The following is a 22,110-nucleotide window of genomic DNA, read 5'->3' as shown; positions in this document are numbered from 1 at the left end:
CCCCCTCCCCCACCCTATGATCCACTTCCGCTTCCATGGTTCCATCCGCTGACAGATCCACTCCCAGATATCTAAAACACTTCACTTCCTCCAGCCTCTCACCATTCAAACTCACCTCCCAATTGACTTGACCCTCAACCCTACTGTACCTAATATGCTCTTGTCCTCTCACTAACCCCTGACTTTACTCCCCAGACATTCCCAAACCACTCTTCCCCTTTACCCTTGAGCTTCGTTTCACTCAGAGCCAAAACATCCAGGTTCCTTTCCTCAAACATACTACCTATCTCTCCTTTTTTCACATCTTGGTTACATCCACACACATTTAGGCACCCCACTCTGAGCCTTCGAGGAGGATGAGCACTCCCCGCGTGACTCCTTCTGTTTCCCATTTTAGAAAGTTAATACAAGGAGGGGAGGATTTCTGGCCCCCCGCTCCCGTCCCCTCTAGTCGCTTTCTACGACACGCGAGGAATACGTGGGAAGTATTCTTTCACCCCTATCCCCAGGGATAGTATACATATATATATACATATACACACGCACACACACACACATACATACGCACATATACACACACACACACATACATATATATATACATATGAGAAATGTAAGAAACAATTTAGAAAACTGAAACTTCTAGCTTGAAATGAATGAAAAAAAAGAATGTCACATAATGGTTCAACCTCTGGCTATGGAAAAAAGGAAATATATAATTTATTTACACAAACGTCAATAGCAGTTCTCATCAATTTAACCACTGTATCAATAAGCTTCAATGTCTAAGCTACATTTTTCTCCAATTTCACTATTTTCCTTCACATTTTCAATTGTGTCTGAAGGTTCTACTTCAAGAGTGATTGTTTTTCCAGTAAGGGTCTTCACATCTTGGTTACATCCACACACATTTAGGCACCCCACTCTGAGCCTTCGAGGAGGATGCTTTACTTGTGGTGCTGACTTCCCTCTTTAAATTTGATCGCCGTTTCCCGCGTAGTTCACTTTCGATATGTAGTTCCCGCCGGCGCCGTGGTAGACCCCTGGGTCCAGCGTGGTCCACGTCCTCCATTATGATGGTTCTTCTCCTGCTGACCAAATCCTGCTTTAGCAATGCTTGTTCACTAGACTTCCTTCCGCTCTGCTGAGACCGTTGGCTGGTGTTTCTCGATTGAGGTTGCGAGCCTTAACTGTCCCCCAAGACTCCTCACGGTCGAGTGAGCTCTCGTGCACTGAGCCACTGAGCAAGGGAAGGAGTAGCAATACTCCTGAAACAGGAGTTGTGGGAGTATGTGATAGAGTGTAAGAAAGTAAATTCTCGATTAATATGGGTAAAACTGAAAGTTGATGGAGAGAGGTGGGTGATTATTGGTGCATATGCACCTGGGCATGAGAAGAAAGATCATGAGAGGCAAGTGATTTGGGAGCAGCTGAATGAGTGTGTTAGTGGTTTTGATGCACGAGACCGGGTCATAGTGATGGGTGATTTGAATGCAAAGGTGAGTAATGTGGCAGTTGAGGGAATAATTGGTATACATGGGGTGTTCAGTGTTGTAAATGGAAATGGTGAAGAGCTTGTAGATTTATGTGCTGAAAAAGGACTGATGATTGGGAATACCTGGTTTAAAAAGCGAGATATACATAAGTATACTTATGTAAGTAGGAGAGATGGCCAGAGAGCGTTATTGGATTACGTGTTGATTGACAGGCGTGCGAAGGAGAGACTTTTGGATGTTAATGTGCTGAGAGGTGCAACTGGAGGGATGTCTGATCATTATCTTGTGGAGGCTAAGGTGAAGATTTGTATGGGTTTTCAGAAAAGAAGAGTGAATGTTGGGGTGAAGAGGGTGGTGAGAGTAAGTGAGCTTGAGAAGGAGACCTGTGTGAGGAAGTATCAGGAGAGACTGAGTACAGGATGGAAAAAGGTGAGAACAATGGAAGTAAGGGGAGTGGGGGAGGAATGGGATGTATTTAGGGAATCAGTGATGGATTGCGCAAAAGATGCTTGTGGCATGAGAAGAGTGGGAGGTGGGTTGATTAGAAAGGGTAGTGAGTGGTGGGATGAAGAAGTAAGAGTATTAGTGAAAGAGAAGAGAGAGGCATTTGGACGATTTTTGCAGGGAAAAAATGCAACTGAGTGGGAGATGTATAAAAGAAAGAGACAGGAGGTCAAGAGAAAGGTGCAAGAGGTGAAAAAAAGGGCAAATGAGAGTTGGGGTGAGAGAGTATCATTAAATTTTAGGGAGAATAAAAAGATGTTCTGGAAGGAAGTAAATAAAGTGCGTAAGACAAGGGAGGAAATGGGAACTTCGGTGAAGGGCGCAAGTGTGGGAGGTGAAAACAAGTAGTGGTGATGTGAGAAGGAGATGGAGTGAGTATTTTGAAGGTTTGTTGAATGTGTTTGATGATAGAGTGGCAGATATAGGGTGTTTTGGTCGAGGTGGTGTGCAAAGTGAGAGGGTTAGGGAAAATGATTTGGTAAACAGAGAAGAGGTAGTGAAAGCTTTGCGGAAGATGAAAGCCGGCAAGGCAGCAGGTTTGGATGGTATTGCAGTGGAATTTATTAAAAAAGGGGGTGACTGTATTGTTGACTGGTTGGTAAGGTTATTTATTGTATGTATGACTCATGGTGAGGTGCCTGAGGATTGGCGGAATGCGTGCATAGTGCCATTGTACAAAGGCAAAGGGGATAAGAGTGAGTGCTCAAATTACAGAGGTATAAGTTTGTTGAGTATTCCTGGTAAATTATATGGGAGGGTATTGATTGAGAGGGTGAAGGCATGTACAGAGCATCAGATTGGGGAAGAGCAGTGTGGTTTCAGAAGTGGTAGAGGATGTGTGGATCAGGTGTTTGCTTTGAAGAATGTATGTGAGAAATACTTAGAAAAGCAAATGGATTTGTATGTAGCATTTATGGATCTGGAGAAGGCATATGATAGAGTTGATAGAGATGCTCTGTGGAAGGTATTAAGAATATATGGTGTGGGAGGCAAGTTGTTAGAAGCAGTGAAAAGTTTTTATCGAGGATGTAAGGCATGTGTACGTGTAGGAAGAGAGGAAAGTGATTGGTTCTCAGTGAATGTAGGTTTGCGGCAGGGGTGTGTGATGTCTCCATGGTTGTTTAATTTGTTTACGGATGGGGTTGTTAGGGAGGTGAATGCAAGAGTTTTGGAAAGAGGGGCAAGTATGAAGTCTGTTGGGGATGAGAGAGCTTGGGAAGTGAGTCAGTTGTTGTTCGCTGATGATACAGCGCTGGTGGCTGATTCATGTGAGAAACTGCAGAAGCTGGTGACTGAGTTTGGAAAAGTGTGTGGAAGAAGAAAGTTAAGAGTAAATGTGAATAAGAGCAAGGTTATTAGGTACAGTAGGGTTGAGGGTCAAGTCAATTGGGAGGTGAGTTTGAATGGAGGAAAACTGGAGGAAGTGAAGTGTTTTAGATATCTGGGAGTGGATCTGGCAGCGGATGGAACCATGGAAGCGGAAGTGGATCATAGGGTGGGGGAGGGGGCGAAAATCCTGGGGGCCTTGAAGAATGTGTGGAAGTCGAGAACATTGTCTCGGAAAGCAAAAATGGGTATGTTTGAAGGAATAGTGGTTCCAACAATGTTGTATGGTTGCGAGGCGTGGGCTATGGATAGAGTTGTGCGCAGGAGGATGGATGTGCTGGAAATGAGATGTTTGAGGACAATGTGTGGTGTGAGGTGGTTTGATCGAGTGAGTAACGTAAGGGTAAGAGAGATGTGTGGAAATAAAAAGAGCGTGGTTGAGAGAGCAGAAGAGGGTGTTTTGAAGTGGTTTGGGCACATGGAGAGGATGAGTGAGGAAAGATTGACCAAGAGGCTATATGTGTCGGAGGTGGAGGGAACAAGGAGAAGAGGGAGACCAAATTGGAGGTGGAAAGATGGAGTGAAAAAGATTTTGTGTGATCGGGGCCTGAACATGCAGGAGGGTGAAAGGAGGGCAAGGAATAGAGTGAATTGGAGCGATGTGGTATACCGGGGTTGACGTGCTGTCAGTGGATTGAAGCAGGGCATGTGAAGCGTCTGGGGTAAACCATGGAAAGCTGTGTAGGTATGTATATTTGCGTGTGTGGACGTATGTATATACATGTGTATGGGGGGGGGGTTGGGCCATTTCTTTCGACTGTTTCCTTGCGCTACCTCGCAAACGCGGGAGACAGCGACAAAGTATAATAATAATAATAATAATAATAATAATATATATATATATATATATATATATATATATATATATATATATATATATATATATATATATATATATATATATATATATATGTATTTTTTTTTTTTGCTATGTCGCTGTCTCCCGCGTTTGCGAGGTAGCGCAAGGAAACAGACGAAAGAAATGGCCCAACCCACCCCCATACACATGTATATACATACGTCCACACACGCAAATATACATACCTACACAGCTTTCCATGGTTTATCCCAGACGCTTCACATGCCTTGATTCAATCCACTGACAGCACGTCAACCCCGGTATCCCACATCGATCCAATTCACTCTATTCCTTGCCCTCCTTTCACCCTCCTGCATGTTCAGGCCCCGATCACACAAAATCTTTTTCACTCCATCTTTCCACCTCCAATTTGGTCTCCCACTTCTCCTCGTTCCCTCCACCTCCGACACATATATCCTTTTGGTCAATCTTTCCTCACTCATTCTCTCCATGTGCCCAAACCATTTCAAAACACCCTCTTCTGCTCTCTCAACCACGCTCTTTTTATTTCCACACATCTCTCTTACCCTTTCGTTACTTACTCGATCAAACCACCTCACACCACACATTGTCCTCAAACATCTCATTTCCAGCACATCCATCCTCCTGCGCACAACTCTATCCATAGCCCACGCCTCGCAACCATACAACATTGTTGGAACCACTATTCCTTCAAACATACTCATTTTTGCTTTCCGAGGTGCTGTTCTCGACTTCCACACATTCTTCAAGGCTCCCAGAATTTTCGCCCCCTCCCCCGCCCTATGATTCACTTCCGCTTCCATGGTTCCATCCGCTGCCAGATCCACTCCCAGATATCTAAAACACTTTACTTCCTCCATTCAAACTTACCTCCCAATTGACTTGACCCTCAACCCTACTGTACCTAATAACCTTGCTCTTATTCACATTTACTCTTAACTTTCTTCTTTCACACACTTTACCAAACTCAGTCACCACCTTCTGCAGTTTCTCACATGAATCAGCCACCAGCGCTGTATGATCAGCGAACAACAACTGACTCACTTCCCAAGCTTTCTCATCCCCAACATACTTCATACTTGCCCCTCTTTCCAAAACTCTTGCATTCATCTCCCTAACAACCCCATCGATAAACAAATTAAACAGCCATGGAGACATCACACACCCCTGCCGCAAACCTACATTCACTGAGAACCAATATATATATATATATATATATATATATATATATATATATATATATATATATATATATATATATATATATATATATATATATATCACTATAACCCGGTCGCGTGCATCAAAACCACTAACACACTCATTCAAATGCTCCCAAAACACTTGCCTCTCATGATCTTTCTTCTCATGCCCAGGTGCATATGCACCAATAATCACCCATCTCTCTCTATCAACTTTCAGTTTTACCCATATCAATTGAGAATTTACTTTCTTACTTTCTATCACATACTCCCACAACTGTTTCAGGAGTACTGCTACTCCTTCCCTTGCTCTTGTCCTCTCACTAACCCCTGACTTTACTCCCAAGACATTCCCAAACCATTCTTCCCCTTTACCCTTGAGCTTCGTTTCACTCAGAGCCAAAACATCCAGGTTCCTTTCCTCAAACATACTACCTATCTCTCCTTTTTTCACATCTTGGTTACATCCACACACATTTAGACACCCCAACCTGAGTCTACGAGGAGGATGAGCACTCCCCGCGTGACTCCTTCCGTTTCCCATTTTTTTTTTTAGAAAGTTAAAAATACAAGTAGGGGAGGATTTCTGGCCCCCCGCTCCCGTCCCCTCTAGTCGCCTTCTACGACACGTGAGGAATGCGTGGGAAGTATTATTTCACCCCTATCCCCAGGGATAAGATATATATATATATATATATATATATATATATATATATATATATATATATATATATATATATATATATATATATATATATATATATATATATATATGTATATATATATATATATATATATATATATACACACACATTTACACATATATATATACACACACACACACACATATATACACACACATATGTATATATATATATATATATATATATATATATATATATATATATATATATATATATATATATATACATATGAAAATGTAAGAAATAATTTAGAAAACTGAAAACTTCTATCTTGAAATGAAATTAAAAAGATGAATGTCACATTATGGTTCAACCTCTGGCTATGGAAAAGGGAAATGTATAATTTATTTACACAAACGTCAATAGTATTTTTCACCAATTCAACCACTGTATCATACTGCCTGGTCCACTTCTCTTATCATGAAACTGGAATATTGGCTTATGATGTTTCTCAATTGTCTTCATTACACAAAGTACAACCATATCTTGGATACATGAGGGTAGGTAGTTTATCATCCGCCATAATAAAGCCTTGACAGACCAAAAGTTTATCTAGACCTCAACTTTTCCAGTACATTCATGAAAAACACCTTTTTGCTTTCTATCTCTATCACTTTGAAAAAATGCTCCCTTTGTTCACATTTCAATGAAAGAATAAGCTTCAATATCTAAGCTACATTCTTTTCCAATTTCACAATTTTCTTGTCAGAGCACCATGTATGAAAACTATCACTCCAGTAACACAACTATAAACATTTACTTCCCCTTTAAAAAGTTCTAGGGAAGTCTGTCTCGATACACTGCGGGTCACTCTACCACCTGGCGAAGTTTGTGTTGCAATGGTTCTTAATTCACAAAAGTGGTAGCATCACTGGTGGGCGGATGAACACTCTCATCATCCCATATCAAGGCAACCCTCTCCACATGTGGTGCAGTTGCCCGTTCTGCTTCTTCCTGTTCTTCTTTCTTGCGTTCCTAAACTAGATGAAAACGATGAGGTGGAGATTCTTTAGGTGATTCTGAATTACTTGGTATCGTTTCTTCTGTTGTTGTTAAATTCATTGTTGGTTCTGTTACCTGAACAAAAGTCAGAGATGTAACTGTGCTGGTCACAAAATTTGACCCGTGCATCATTCTGCAAGACTCCTGGATCTGGCATGATGGTCTGCCCTTTCAATTGCCGAGGTACACAGAGGTGCTCATCAATTGGTGACCAAAGTCCACCTTTAGACGCCTTCAAAGTTTCATAGAGTGAAAATCCCTTCATACCCCGCTGAGATATCATATACCACTGGCCCCGGAACTTAAGGTTTTGAATCTGGCTGCTACCTAAATCTGCAAGGATATTCTTTGCCATAGGGCCTAAGTTCCGTGAAGCCTCATCAAAAGTCATGGCAATAAGAATGTCTCCCTCTCGTACTTCACGCAAAAGGAACAATTCCATCTCACTGGAGTCCATTGCATAAGTATCAAAGCGACGAGCATTTACAGCTTTCAATCGATACACATCAACAACCACCATGTTCATTCCTCGTCCACCATTATTGATGTCTTTTTGGATAACATATTTTCCTGACACACATATTTTTGGAATGTCATCTTTACTTTTCCCACTGTATATATGAACAGGGAAGTGATTATGAGGACAAACGTAATACAGACCACAATTTGGCAAGATTTCTCCAACCTGCATGTACTGGGATACTACCCGCTCTCCATGATCTTGAAATGGGAATGGAATTGATGAATTTGCATGATAAAATTCCAGTGTATGAACTGGAGGTGATCCAAAGAAGAACTCATATATCCCATATAACCCGGGTTATAGTGATGGGTGATTTGAATGCAAAGGTGAGTAATGTGGCAGTTGAGGGAATAATTGGTATACATGGGGTGTTCAGTGTTGTAAATGAAAATGGTGAAGAGCTTGTAGATTTATGTGCTGAAAAAGGACTGGTGATTGGGAATACCTGGTTTAAAAAGCGAGATATACATAAGTATACGTATATAAGTAGGAGAGATGGCCAGAGAGCGTTATTGGATTACGTGTTAATTGACAGGCGCGCTAAAGAGAGACTTTTGGATGTAAATGTGCTGAGAGGTGCAACTGGAGGGATGTCTGATCATTATCTTGTGGAGGCTAAGATGAAGATTTGTATGGGTTTTCAGAAAAGAAGAGTGAATGTTGGGATGAAGAGGGTGGTGAGAGTAAGTGAGCTTGGGAAGGAGACTTGTGTGAGGAAGTACCAGGAGAGACTGAGTACAGAATGGAAAAAGGTGAGAACAATGGAAGTAAGGGGAGTGGGGGAGGAATGGGATGTATTTAGGGAATCAGTGATGGATTGCGCAAAAGATGCTTGTGGCATGAGAAGCGTGGGAGGTGGGTTGATTAGAAAGGGTAGTGAGTGGTGGGATGAGGAAGTAAGATTATTAGTGAAAGAGAAGAGAGAGGCATTTGGACGATTTTTGCAGGGAAAAAATGCAATTGAGTGGGAGATGTATAAAAGAAAGAGACAGGAGGTCAAGAGAAAGGTGCAAGAGGTGAAAAAGAGGGCAAATGAGAGTTGGGGTGAGAGAGTATCATTAAATTTTAGGGAGAATAAAAAGATGTTCTGGAAGGAGGTAAATAAAGTGCGTAAGACAAGGGAGCAAATGGGAACTTCAGTGAAGGGCGCAAATGGGGAGGTGATAACAAGTAGTGGTGATGTGAGAAGTAGATGGAGTGAGTATTTTGAAGGTTTGTTGAATGTGTTTGATGATAGAGTGGCAGATATAGGGTGTTTTGGTCAAGGTGGTGTGCAAAGTGAGAGGGTTAGGGAAAATGATTTGGTAAACAGAGAAGAGGTAGTAAAAGCTTTGCGGAAGATGAAAGCCGGCAAGGCAGCAGGTTTGGATGGTATTGCAGTGGAATCTATTAAAAAAGGGGGTGACTGTATTGTTGACTGGTTGGTAAGGTTATTTAATGTATGTATGACTCATGGTGAGGTGCCTGAGGATTGGCGGAATGCGTGCATAGTGCCATTGTACAAAGGCAAAGGGGATAAGAGTGAGTGCTCAAATTACAGAGGTTTAAGTTTGTTGAGTATTCTTGGTATATTATATGGGAGGGTATTGATTGAGAGGGTGAAGGCATGTACAGAGCATCAGATTGGGGAAGAGCAATATAGTTTCAGAAGTGGTAGAGGATGTGTGGATCGGATCAGGTGTTTGCTTTGAAGAATGTATGTGAGAAATACTTAGAAAAGCAAATGGATTTGTATGTAGCATTTATGGATCTGGAGAAGGCATATGATAGAGTTGATAGAGATGCTCTGTGGAAGGTATTAAGAATATATGGTGTGGGAGGCAAGTTGTTAGAAGCAGTGAAAAGTTTTTATCGAGGATGTAAGGCATGTGTGCGTGTAGGAAGAGAGGAAAGTGATTGGTTCTCAGTGAATGTAGGTTTGCGGCAGGGGTGTGTGATGTCTCCATGGTTGTTTAATTTGCTTATCGATGGGGTTGTTAGGGAGGTGAATGCAAGAGTTTTGGAAAGAGGGGCAAAAATGAAGTCTGTTGTGGATGAGAGAGCTTGGGAAGTGAGTCAGTTGTTGTTCGCTGATGATACAGCGCTAGTTGCTGATTCATGTGAGAAACTGCAGAAGCTGGTGACTGAGTTTGGTAAAGTGTGTGAAAGAAGAAAGTTAAGAGTAAATGTGAATAAGAGCAAGGTTATTAGGTACAGTAGGGTTGAGGGTCAAGTCAATTGGGAGGTAAGTTTGAATGGAGAAAAACTGGAGGAAGTAAAGTGTTTTAGATATCTGGGAGTGGATCTGGCAGCGGATGAAACCATGGAAGCGGAAGTGAATCATAGGGTGGGGAAGGGGGCGAAAATCCTGGGAGCCTTGAAGAATGTGTGGAAGTCGAGAACAGCATCTCGGAAAGCAAAAATGGGTATGTTTGAAGGAATAGTGGTTCCAACAATGTTGTATGGTTGCGAGGCGTGGGCTATGGATAGAGTTGTGCGCAGGAGGGTGGATGTGCTGGAAATGAGATGTTTGAGGACAATGTGTGGTGTGAGGTGGTTTGATCGAGTAAGTAATGTAAGGGTAAGAGATATGTGTGGAAATAAAAAGAGCATGGTTGAGAGAGTAGAAGAGGGTGTTTTGAAATGGTTTGGGCGCATGGAGAGAATGAGTGAGGAAAGATTGTCCAAGAGGATATATGTGTCGGAGGTGGAGGGAACGAGGAGAAGTGGGAGACCAAATTGGAGGTGGAAAGATGGAGTGAAAAAGATTTTGTGTGATCGGGGCCTGAACATGCAGGAGGGTGAAAGGCGGGCAAGGAATAGAGTGAATTGGATCGATGTTGTATACCGGGGTTGACGTGCTGTCAGTGGATTGAATCAGGGCATGTGAAGCGTCTGGGGTAAACCATGGAAAGCTGTGTAGGTATGTATATTTGCGTGTGTGGACGTGTATTTATATACATGTGTATGGGGGTGGGTTGGGCCATTTCTTTCGTCTGTTTCCTTGCGCTACCTCGCAAACGCGGGAGACAGCGACAAAGCAAAAAAAAAGGAAAATATATATATATATATATATATATATATATATATATATATATATATATATATATATATATATATATATATATTTATATATATATATATATATATATATATATATATATATATATATATATATATATATATATATATATATATATATATATATATATATATATATATATATTAGGCTGTTGCTGTTTGTATGAGCATTGTAAAATTGCGTGATAGTATACAGGTTGATGTACATTAAATAAGTTGTATACGAAGCCAGAATGTGATTTCTGTCATATTGTCTTAGTGATGCACGTGTGCTGCTTTCGGTATATATCATTCCGTCTGTCTGACCACGAAAAACGTTTACATTACGAAAGTCTCTGAGTGTACGACATCAGCCTTTGCTAATTACTTCTTCGCTCATTAGCGTTGCATAGTCTATATCCGCATTACTTTGCTTGTGATGTCATTGATATAGGAGAATATCCAGCGTTTACCTTTATGTATAGGCTGCCGCTATATCTTAACAGTGAATGAAGAAATATACAAAATATACATAAATAACTTGCATTTTATAATATAAAATGTACATTACATATCTTACGCTAGACTTTTTTATGACAGGGTTTTATCTGAAAATGTCAGTCACTTATGAAGTTCTTTAGGATATGCCACTGAAACCTTGGCATTAACAAACTTAAGATACATTCACGTTCCAACACTACCGTGGAAGACCTTCGGTTAGGAGGTGGTTCAAGTGTCATGATAATTACTTCACCTGATATCAAGGAAGAATTTCTTTCTTTCAAGATCTGTATTGTTCTCTTTACACAATGTTTAACATCGCTTTTGAGAAGTCTGATCGTTGTTATGAGTTGTCACTTTAGAAAGGTGCTCCATGTGTGTTTCTTGCTGTTTAATTGTATTTCTTTCCAGTTTGTGTCTCATTCTTGTTCGCAGCTAAATCTCGCCAGTGGTGCAAGTCCTTCTTGGCGAGTTCTTCGTGATGGCGGAGGTCATTGCCACCCTTCACAATCCCCTGGCTGTCCTTCGTCTTATCGCCCTGCAGGTGGCCCGCGTCAGGGGTGCTGCTCACTTCATGGCCGCGGAGGGAGTCAGGACGCTGTGCCGGGGGTAAACATTGCGTCAGTGACTTAGATACAGGAAATGGAAACTGAAGTCGAAGAAAACATCTGTAACGTCAGTTGTAGTGATAACCTGTCTGTTATATAACAAGTATGCATGATTGAGGAAATGATTGAGGAAATATTTGACTAACAATCATATGCTCAAAGAGCAAAGTGATGACCGAGGACACCATAAGCAATGACTAAAAGCTGAACAACTTTCTTAAGATGATATTCTGTAACCGATAAAATTTCTGATAATCTGGAATTGGCATCTGTAAAAGAAAAGTGCATCGGTTAATTCCTGTAGACAATACAGAACTTATTAAACGCACACATACAAACACACACACACACTTCGAGCTTCATTACTGTTGCCTGTATTACTTTGAGGGATGTGTTTGAGACCTGTAGTGCTGCCTGAGCCAAGATAGTCTGGTATGGACTCAGTCATAGGAATGTACCAAGACCAGTCAGTCATAACCAAAGATACAAACACCTGACGAGTATATGGAAACACCAGGGAACGGATGATCTTATGGGACTGTTAAGGAGCAGGACCAGAGGGTAACAGCTATGGCTGGAGTTGATAAAACAGGAAATATTGCAAGGATAAGGAAAGGAGTCATGAGATAAGAAAAGACTTTCAAGAATTGAGAAACATAATTTTTGAGTGTAGGCAAAAACTGAGTATATTGGAGGGGGTTCAGGAAATACAAAGATTAGAAGAAGGAAAGAGAAACCACGAGAAAGAAACAAATAGAACCTCTTTTACTTGTATTAGAGGTTGCTTAGTTAGACGAAAAAACTAAAACGCACACAGATTCTATGGACAGTGGTGGGCAGGAAGATGCAGAGGGAGCAATATCGATAGCTGTTCAGAAGGAGGAAAGAACAAAAGTACGAACAGAATCTACTAACAGTAGTGGGCGGGGAGGTTTAGAAGCAGCAATCTCAGCAACTGACCGACAGATGCAGAGCATGAAGAGTGAAGGAGAGAGGCATACACCCGGGGTCATACAAACAGAGGTACACAGCAAATTAAGAGAAGGTATTGAAAAATAGGAGGAATGTCTGATCATTATCTTGTGGAGGCTAAGGTGAAGATTTGTATGGGTTTTCAGAAAAGAAGAGTGAATGTTGGGGTGAAGAGGGTGGTGAGAGTAAGTGAGCTTGGGAAGGAGATTTGTGTGAGGAAGTACCAGGAGAGACTGAGTACAGAATGGACAAAGGTGAGAACAATGGAAGTAAGGGGAGTGGGGGAGGAATGGAATGTATTTAGGGAATCAGTGATGGATTGCGCAAAAGATGCTTGTGGCATGAAAAGAGTGGGAGATGGGTTGATTAGAAAGGGTAGTGAGTGGTGGGATGAAGAAGTAAGAGTATTAGTGAAAGAGAAGAGAGAGGCATTTGGACGATTTTTGCAGGGAAAAAATGAAATTGAGTGGGAGATGTATAAAAGGAAGAGACAGGAGGTCAAGAGAAAGGTGTAAGAGGTGAAAAAAAGGGCAAATGAGAGTTGGGGTGAGAGAGTATCATTAAATTTTAGGGAGAATAAAAAGATGTTCTGGAAGGAGGTAAATAAAGTGCGTAAGACAAGGGAGCAAATGGGAACTTCAGTGAAGGGCGCAAATGGGGAGGTGATAACAAGTAGTGGTGATGTGAGAAGGAGATGGAGTGAGTATTTTGAAGGTTTGTTGAATGTGTTTGATGATAGAGTGGCAGATATAGGGTGTTTTGGTCGAGGTGGTGTGCAAAGTGAGAGGGTTAGGGAAGATGATTTGGTAAACAGAGAAGAGGTAGTAAAAGCTTTGCGGAAGATGAAAGCCGGCAAGGCAGCAGGTTTGGATGGTATTGCAGTGGAATCTATTAAAAAAGGGGGTGACTGTATTGTTGACTGGTTGGTAAGGTTATTTAATGTATGTATGACTCATGGTGAGGTGCCTGAGGATTTGCGGAATGCGTGCATAGTGCCATTGTACAAAGGCAAAGGGGATAAGAGTGAGTGCTCAAATTACAGAGGTATAAGTTTGTTGAGTATTCCTGGTAAATTATATGGGAGGATATTGATTGAGAGGGTGAAGGCATGTACAGAGCATCAGATTGGGGAAGAGCAGTGTGGTTTCAGAAGTGGTAGAGGATGTGTGGATCAGGTGTTTGCTTTGAAGAATGTATGTGAGAAATACTTAGAAAAGCAAATGGATTTGTATGTAGCATTTATGGATCTGGAGAAGGCATATGATAGAGTTGATAGAGATGCTCTGTGGAAGGTATTAAGAATATATGGTGTGGGAGGCAAGTTGTTAGAAGCAGTGAAAAGTTTTTATCGAGGATGGAAGGCATGTGTACGTGTAGGAAGAGAGGAAAGTGATTGGTTCTCAGTGAATGTAGGTTTCCGGCAGGGGTGTGTGATGTCTCCATGGTTGTTTAATTTGCTTATGGATGGGGTTGTTAGGGAGGTGAATGCAAGAGTTTTGGAAAGAGGGGCAAGTATGAAGTCTGTTGGGGATGAGAGAGCTTGGGAAGTGAGTCAGTTGTTGTTCGCTGATGATACAGCGCTGGTGGCTGATTCATGTGAGAAACTGCAGAAGCTGGTGACTGAGTTTGGTAAAGTGTGTGAAAGAAGAAAGTTAAGAGTAAATGAGAATAAGAGCAAGGTAATTAGGTACAGTAGGGTTGAGGGTCAAGTCAATTGGGAGGTGAGTTTGAATGGAGAAAAACTGGAGGAAGTGAAGTGTTTTAGATATCTGGGAGTGGATCTGGCAGCGGATGGAACCATGGAAGCGGAAGTGGATCATAGGGTGGGGGAGGGGGCGAAAATTCTGGGAGCCTTGAAGAATGTGTGGAAGTCGAGAACATTATCTCGGAAAGCAAAAATGGGTATGTTTGAAGGAATAGTGGTTCCAACAATGTTGTATGGTTGCGAGACGTGGGCTATGGATAGAGTTGTGCGCAGGAGGATGGATGTGCTGGAAATGAGATGTTTGAGGACAATATGTGGTGTGAGGTGGTTTGATCGAGTAAGTAACGTAAGGGTAAGAGAGATGTGTGGAAATAAAAAGAGCGTGGTTGAGAGAGCAGAAGAGGGTGTTTTGAAATGGTTCGGGCACATGGAGAGAATGAGTGAGGAAAGATTGACCAAGAGAATATATGTGTCGGAGGTGGAGGGAACGAGGAGAAGAGGGAGACCAAATTGGAGGTGGAAAGATGGAGTGAAAAAGATTTTGTGTGATCGGGGCCTGAACATGCAGGAGGGTGAAAGGCGTGCAAGGAATAGAGTGAATTGGAGCGATGTGGTATACCGGGGTTGACGTGCTGTCAGTGGATTGAATCAAGGCATGTGAAGCGTCTGGGGTAAACCATGGAAAGCTGTGTAGGTATGTATATTTGCGTGTGTGGACGTATGTATATACATGTGTATGGGGGTGGGTTGGGCCATTTCTTTCGTTTGTTTCCTTGCGCTACCTCGCAAACGCGGGAGACAGCGACAAAGCAAAAAAAAAAAAAAAAAAAAAAGAATTGAAAAATAATGTGCATCTTTAGAGATTAAGTATTGGAGGTAGTTATGGGCTAGTTGATGGAAGGTTTATAAAACTAAAAGAGAGATTCTAAAGAAAGTCATAGACGCAGAGGCTGATGCTTCTATTCTGAAGATTTTTGCTGAAAGTGGGTGGCACCAAAATTAGAAAGATTAATAAAGCAAGAAATTGATAAATTGATAAACGTAAATCATTCATTGCTTTTGGCTTAGATCATATTCCTCTTAAGGCGAAAAGAGGAAAGAAAGAGGAATACTTATTAAAAGATAACGGGAGGCTATGGGATTTCCAGATGCAATTTCGGTGAAAAAGAAAAAAAAATGGAGGCAATGATGAAGCCGTAAGGGAGTAATTAGTTACGGTTACGTTTGGCTTGTAGTCATCTAGCCAGGATGTATGTAGGAAAGCTAATAAACTTAAGGGATGGTGGACTTCAGTGGGATATTCCTCAGATGTGATAAATCAAAGGAGATGGAGGAAAGCAAAGAGCACAATCAGAAAACAAAAACCCGTCGTTGTCACACGAAGCAATACGGTGAGTAGCACAGCCAGTAATGCGGAGGAGGCAGGGGTGTAAGGAAATGGCAATGGTAGGCTGCGAGTAATGATTTATTGTTGATGTGTCTAATAGTGAGTGAAAGCGAGTTAGAATTCAAAGATCACATAAGGGAAAGTGCACTTGAGTCGTTGGATTTGTGGAAACAAAGTGTACTATGGGTAGAGGGTACACAATAAGGTAGGAAGAAAAGAAAAGCCAAAGGAGGAGGAAGACTGCCTCTCTTAATAAGAGCCATCCTGACATGTCAAGAAATAGTAGAAATTGGCCCATGTAGACGATACTTAACTGGAAGGTTAATTCTAAGGAAGATGTGCATAGTGGTGCTAACATTGTTTAATCCTTCAAACAATTGTGAAGATCCAGAACAAATATACAAATATAACAACAGTGGATGTCAGTGTCTTAGATATCTGGGAGTGGACCTGGCAACAAATGGGGCCATGGAAGCGGAAGTGAGTCATAGGGTGGGGGAGGGGGCGAAGGTTCTGGGAGCGGTGAAGAATCTGTGGAAAGAGAGAACGTTATCTTGGAAAGCAAAAATGGGTATTTTTGGAGAAATAGTGGATCTAACAATAATATATAGTTGCGGAGCATGGGCGGAGGCACATAGATTTGTTAGAAATGAAATGTTTGAGGACAATAAGTGGTGTAAGGTGGTTTGATCGAGTGAGTAATGAAAGGGTAAGAGAGATGTGTGGCAAGAAGAGTGTGGTTGAAAGAGAAGAAGAGGGTGTGTTGAAATAGTTTGGACATATGGAGAAAATGAGTGAGGAAAAGGTTGACAAAGAAGATATATCTATCAGAAATGGAGGGAACTACGAGAATAGGGGGACTAAATTGGATGTGGAAGGATAAAGTGAAAAAGATTTTGAGCAACTGGGGCCTGAACAAAGAGGAGGGTGAAAGGCGTGCACGATATAGAATGAATTGGAACGATGCGGTATAATGGGGTCTACGTGCCGTCAATGGACTGAATTAGGAAATGTTAACCATCTAGGTATACCATGGAAAGGTCTGTGGGGCCTGGACGTGAATAGGGAGTTGTGGTTTAGATGCATTACACAAAACAGGTAAGGAATGAGGGTGTGAATTCGTCATCTGCTTCTTGGCACAGACCCGCTGACGTGGACAATCGGGTGGAGGTGAGGAGAGAATGTATATCTTATCTTCATTCCTTTCCTTCATACATTTATGCTGTTTCCTGAGGGGCGGGTCCGCGTCGGGAATGAATGAAAGCGAACAAATATGAATATGTACATGTGAATACGTATGTGTAAAAGTATTTATAAGTAAGATAGGTATATATACGTGTAGGTTGGCACATGTATACATAAATCGATGTGAGAGGATGTGTCTTTCTTCGTCTGTTTCCCCGTGCTACCTCGTGGACGCAGGAAATGGCAATAAAGTATATATAATTGGGAGGTGAGTTTGAATGGAGAAAAACTGGAGGAAGTGAAGTGTTTTAGATATCTGGGAGTGGATCTGTCAGCGGATGGAACCATGGAAGCGGAAGTGGATCATAGAGTGGGGGAGGGGGCGAAAATTTTGGGAGCCTTGAAAAATGTGTGGAAGTCGAGAACATTATCTCGGAAAGCAAAAATGGGTATGTTTGAAGGAATAGTGGTTCCAACAATGTTGTATGGTTGCGAGGCGTGGGCTATGGATAGAGATGTGCGCAGGAGGATGGATGTGCTGGAAATGAGATGTTTGAGGACAATGTGTGGTGTGAGGTGGTTTGAGCGAGTGAGTAACGTAAGGGTAAGAGAGATGTGTGGAAATAAAAAGAGCGTGGTTGAGAGAGCAGAAGAGGGTGTTTTGAAATGGTTTGGGCACATGGAGAGAATGAGTGAGGAAAGATTGACCAAGAGGATATATGTGTCGGAGGTGGAGGGAACGAGGAGGAGAGGGAGACCCAAATTTGGAGGTGACAAGATGGAGTGAAAAAATTATGTGTGATCGGGGCCTGAACATGCAGGAAGGGTGAAGGAGGGCAAGGAATAGAGTGAATTGGAGCGATGTGGTATACAGGGGTTGACGTGGCTGTCGGGATTGAATCAAGGCATGTGAAGCGTCTTGGTGTAAAACCATGGAAAGCTGTGAGGTATGTCTATTTTCTTGTGTGGAAGTATGTACATGAGTATGGGGGGGGGGTTGGTGCCATTTCTTTTCGTCGTTTCCTTGCGCACCTCGCAAACGCGGGAGACAGCGACAAAGCAAAAAAAAAAAAAAAAAAAAAAAGAATTGAAAAATAATGTGCATCTTTAGAGAATTAAGTATTGGAGGTAGTTTATGGGCTAGTTGATGGAAGGGATTATAACAACTAAAAGAGAGATTCTAAAGAAAAGTCATAGACGCAGTAGGCTGAGCTCTATCCAGAAGATTTTTGCTGAAAGTGGGGTGGCACAAAATTAAAAGATTAATAAAGCAAGAAATTGATAAAATGATTAAACGTCAAATCATTCATGCTTTTGGCTTAGATCATATTCTCTTAAGGGAAAATGAGGAAAGAAAGAGGAATAACTTATTAAAAGATAACGGGAGGCAAATGGGGATTTCCAGATGCAATTTCGGTGAAAGAAAAAAAAATGGAGGCAATGAAGAAGCCTGTAAGGGAGTAATTAGTTACGTGTTTAACGTTTTGGTCTTGTAGTCATCTAGCCAGATGTAAGTAGGAAAGCTAATAAACATAAGGGATGGTGGACTTCAGTGGGATATTACCCTCAGATGTGAGAAATCAAAGGAAAGGAGGAAAGCAAAGAGCACAATCAGAAAAACAAAAACCCGTCGTTACTCACACGAAGCCAATACGTGAGTAGCACAGCCAGTAATGCGGAGGATGCAGTGTGTAAGGCAAATGGCAATGGTAGGCGCGAGTAATGATTTATTGTTGATGTGTCTAATAGAGAGTGAACGCGATTAGAATTACATCAAAAGACTCAAATAAATGGAAAGAGAACTTGAGTCGTATGGATTATGTGGAAACAAAGTGTACAATGGGTAGAGGTACACAATAAGGTAGGAAGAAAAGAAAAGCCAAAGAGGCGGAATACTGCCTCATCCCTTTAATAAGAGCCATCCTGACATTCCCAAGAATATGTAGAAATTGGCCATGTAGACATACAAAACTGAAGGTTATTCCTAAGGAAAAGAATGTGCATAGTGTGCAAACAATGGTTTAATCCTCAAACTATTGTGAAGATCCAGAACAAATTAACAAATTAAAACAACAGTGGAATGTCAGTGTCTTAGATTAACTGGGAGTGGACCTGGCAACAAATGGGGCCATGGAGCGGAAGTGAGTCATAGGGTGGGGCTGGGGCGAAGGTTCTGGGAGCGGTGAAGAATCTGTGGAAAAGAGAACGATAATCTTGGGAAAGCAAAAATGGGTATTTTTGGGGAGAAATAGGGATCAAACATAAAATAAAGTTGCGAGCATGGGCTGAGGCACAATAGATTTGTTAGAACATGAAATTTTTGAGGACCATAAGTGGTGTAAGGTGTTTTGATCGAGTGAGTAATGAAATGGTAAGAGAGATTGAGGCAAGAAGCGTGATGTTTAAAAGATGAAGAAGAGGGTGTGTTGAAATAGTTTGGACAAATGGAGAAAATGAAGAGGAAAAGGATGACAAAGAAGATATATCAATCAGAACAGGATGGAACTACGAAATAGGGGACTAAATAGGATGTGGAAGGATAAAGTTGAAAAGATTTTTGAGCACAGGGGCCTTGAACAAAGAGGAGGGTGAAAGGCGTGCACGATAAAATGAATTGGAACGATGCGGTAAATGATGGGGTCTACGAGCCGTCAATGGACTGAATTAGGAAATGTTAACCAACATAGGTATACCCATGTGGAAAGGACTGTGTGGCCTGGACGTGAATAGGTATTTGGTGGTTTAGATGCCTTACACCAAAACGGGTAAGAATGATGGTGTTAATATCGTCATCTGCTTCTTGGCACAGACGCCGCAGACGTTGAACCAATCGGGTGGAGGAAGAGGAAGAAATGTATAATCTATCTTCATATCCTTTCCTTCAAACATTAATGTCTGTTTCCTAAGGCGGGTCGCGTACGGGAATGAATTAAAGCGAACAAATATGAATATGTACATGTGAATACGTATGTGTAAAAGTATTTATAAGTAAGATAGGTATATATACCGGTTGGGGGGGGGGGTTGGTTTGGCACATGTATACATAAAATCGATGTGAGAGGATGTGTCTTTTCTTCGCTGTTTCCCCGTGCTAACCTCGTGTGACGCAGGAAATGGGCAAAAAGTATATATAATTGGAGGTGAGTTTGAATGGAGAAAAATTGGAGGAAGTGAAGTGTTTTAGAATCAGGGAGTGGATCTTGTCAGCGGATGGAACCATGGAAGCGTGAAGTAGATCATAGAGTGGGGAGGGTGGCGAAAATTTTGGGAGCCTTGAAAAATCGTGTGGAAGTCGAGAACATTATCTCGGAAAGCAAAAAGGGTAATTTGAAGGTTAGTGGGTATACCAACAATGTTGTATGGTTGCGAGGGCGTGGGCTATGGATAGAGATGTGCGCAAGGAGGATGGATGAGTCTAGGAAATGAGAGATGTTTGAGGACAATGTGTTGGTGGGAGGTGGTTTGAGCGAGTGAGTAACGTAAGGGTTAGAGAATGTGTGGAAATAAAAAGAGCGTGGTTGAGAGAGCAGAAGAGGTTGTTTGAAATGGATTGGAACATGAGAGAATGATGAGGAAAATATTGACCAGAGGAATTAATGTGTCGGAGGAGAGGGGAAAGAGGAGAAGAGTGAGACCAAATTGGATGTGGAAGAGATGGAGTGAAAAAGATTTTGTGTGATCGGGGCCTGAACAAGCAGGAGGGTGAAAGGAGGCAAGGCATAGAGTGAATGTGGAGCGATGTGGTAATACGAAGGGTTGACCGTGCTGTCAGTGGATTGAATCAAGGCATGTGAAGCGTCTGGGGTAAACCATGTAAAGCTGTGTAGGTATGTATATTTGCGTGTGAGGACGTATTTCTTTAGTATGTGGGGGGGGTTGGGCCATTTCTTTCGTCTGTTTCCTTTCCTGCGCTACTCGCAAACGCGGGAAGACGCGACAAAGTATAAAAAAAAAAAAAAAAAAAAAAAAAAAAAAAAAATATATATATATATATATATAATATAATATTATATATATATATAAATATTATTATATATATATATATATTTGAAAGGATCACAATTTTTTGCGCGTGAAAACAAATAATAATCCTAAGAATCCACGGGGAAAATGAAACACGATAAGTTTCCTAAGTGCATTTTCATGTAATAATCGTATCATTAGGGGAGATACAAAGAGGAATATACGTCAGGACTGAAATACAACGAAGAGACGCACCTAGAAACACCATTTAGTAAACACGTATTTTCCAGACAGGACAACGAGAGTAGCCTAACTACTATGTGTACAAGAAGGGGAATTGTTTACAAAATTTATGGACAATAAAGCTATTTAAAAATTGTAAGACTCTTCACTGATAGAAGGTTATAATTTTGTGTGTGTGTGTGTTTGTGTGCATATAGATTATATATATATATATAATATATATATATAAATATATATATATATATATATATATATATATATATAAATATAAATATATAGATAGATAGATAGATAGATAGATTAGAGTTTGTACGGAGGATGGTGTGATGGTTGGAAATGAGATGTTTTGATGACAATATGTGGCGTGAGGGGGTTTGATCTAGTAAGTAATGAAAGGATAAGAGAGGTGTATGGTAATAAAAAGAGGTGTGTTGAGAGAGCAGAAGTGGTGTTTTTGAAATGGTTTTGGTCACATGGAGAGAATAGTGAGGAAAGAGTGACAAAGAGGATATATGAGTCAGAAGTGGAGGGAACGAGAAGTGGAGACCAAATTGGTGGGAAAGAAGGAGTGATAAAATTTTGATACAGGGCCTGAACATATGCAGGGGGAGTAAGTGTACAAGGAATAGAGTGAATTGGAACGATGTGTATTCCGGGGTCGACGTGCTGTCAATGGATTGAACCAGGCATGTAGAACGTCTGGTGGGGTAACCATGGAAAGTTCTGTGGGGCCTGGAATGTAAAAAAGGAGCTGAGTTTTCGGTGCATGATACATGACAAGCTCGAGACTGTAGTGTGAACGAACGTGGCCTTTGTTGTCTTTTCCTACGCTAACCTCGCGCACAAGTG

General features: G+C 41.3%; 2 protein-coding genes across 2 annotated transcripts in view; both read right to left on the bottom strand.

The window, feature by feature from the left end:
* Window positions 1-1,107: 1,107 nt before the first annotated feature.
* On the bottom strand, window positions 1,108-7,949 carry LOC139748905 (protein FAM3A-like; the record flags this gene model as incomplete). The annotated part of the gene is made up of 2 exons (XM_071662269.1): window positions 1,108-1,240; window positions 7,162-7,949. Coding segments are annotated over 2 exons (921 nt in total), but the record flags the coding sequence as incomplete, so codon positions are not given.
* A 3,333-nt stretch (window positions 7,950-11,282) lies between these two features.
* LOC139748904 (uncharacterized) overlaps window positions 11,283-22,110 on the bottom strand; it is an 85,126-nt gene continuing 74,298 nt past the window's right edge. The window contains exon 8 of the mRNA XM_071662268.1: window positions 11,283-11,796. Coding sequence (XP_071518369.1) covers window positions 11,590-11,796 — 207 coding nt within the window. The 3' untranslated portion in view covers window positions 11,283-11,589. The remainder of the gene's footprint in view (window positions 11,797-22,110) is intronic.

Source organism: Panulirus ornatus, chromosome 6 (genome assembly GCF_036320965.1).
Source record: "Panulirus ornatus isolate Po-2019 chromosome 6, ASM3632096v1, whole genome shotgun sequence".
Classification (NCBI taxonomy): domain Eukaryota; kingdom Metazoa; phylum Arthropoda; class Malacostraca; order Decapoda; family Palinuridae; genus Panulirus; species Panulirus ornatus.
Note: the sequence above shows the minus strand (reverse complement) of the source record. Positions and strands in the feature narration are given on the sequence as shown.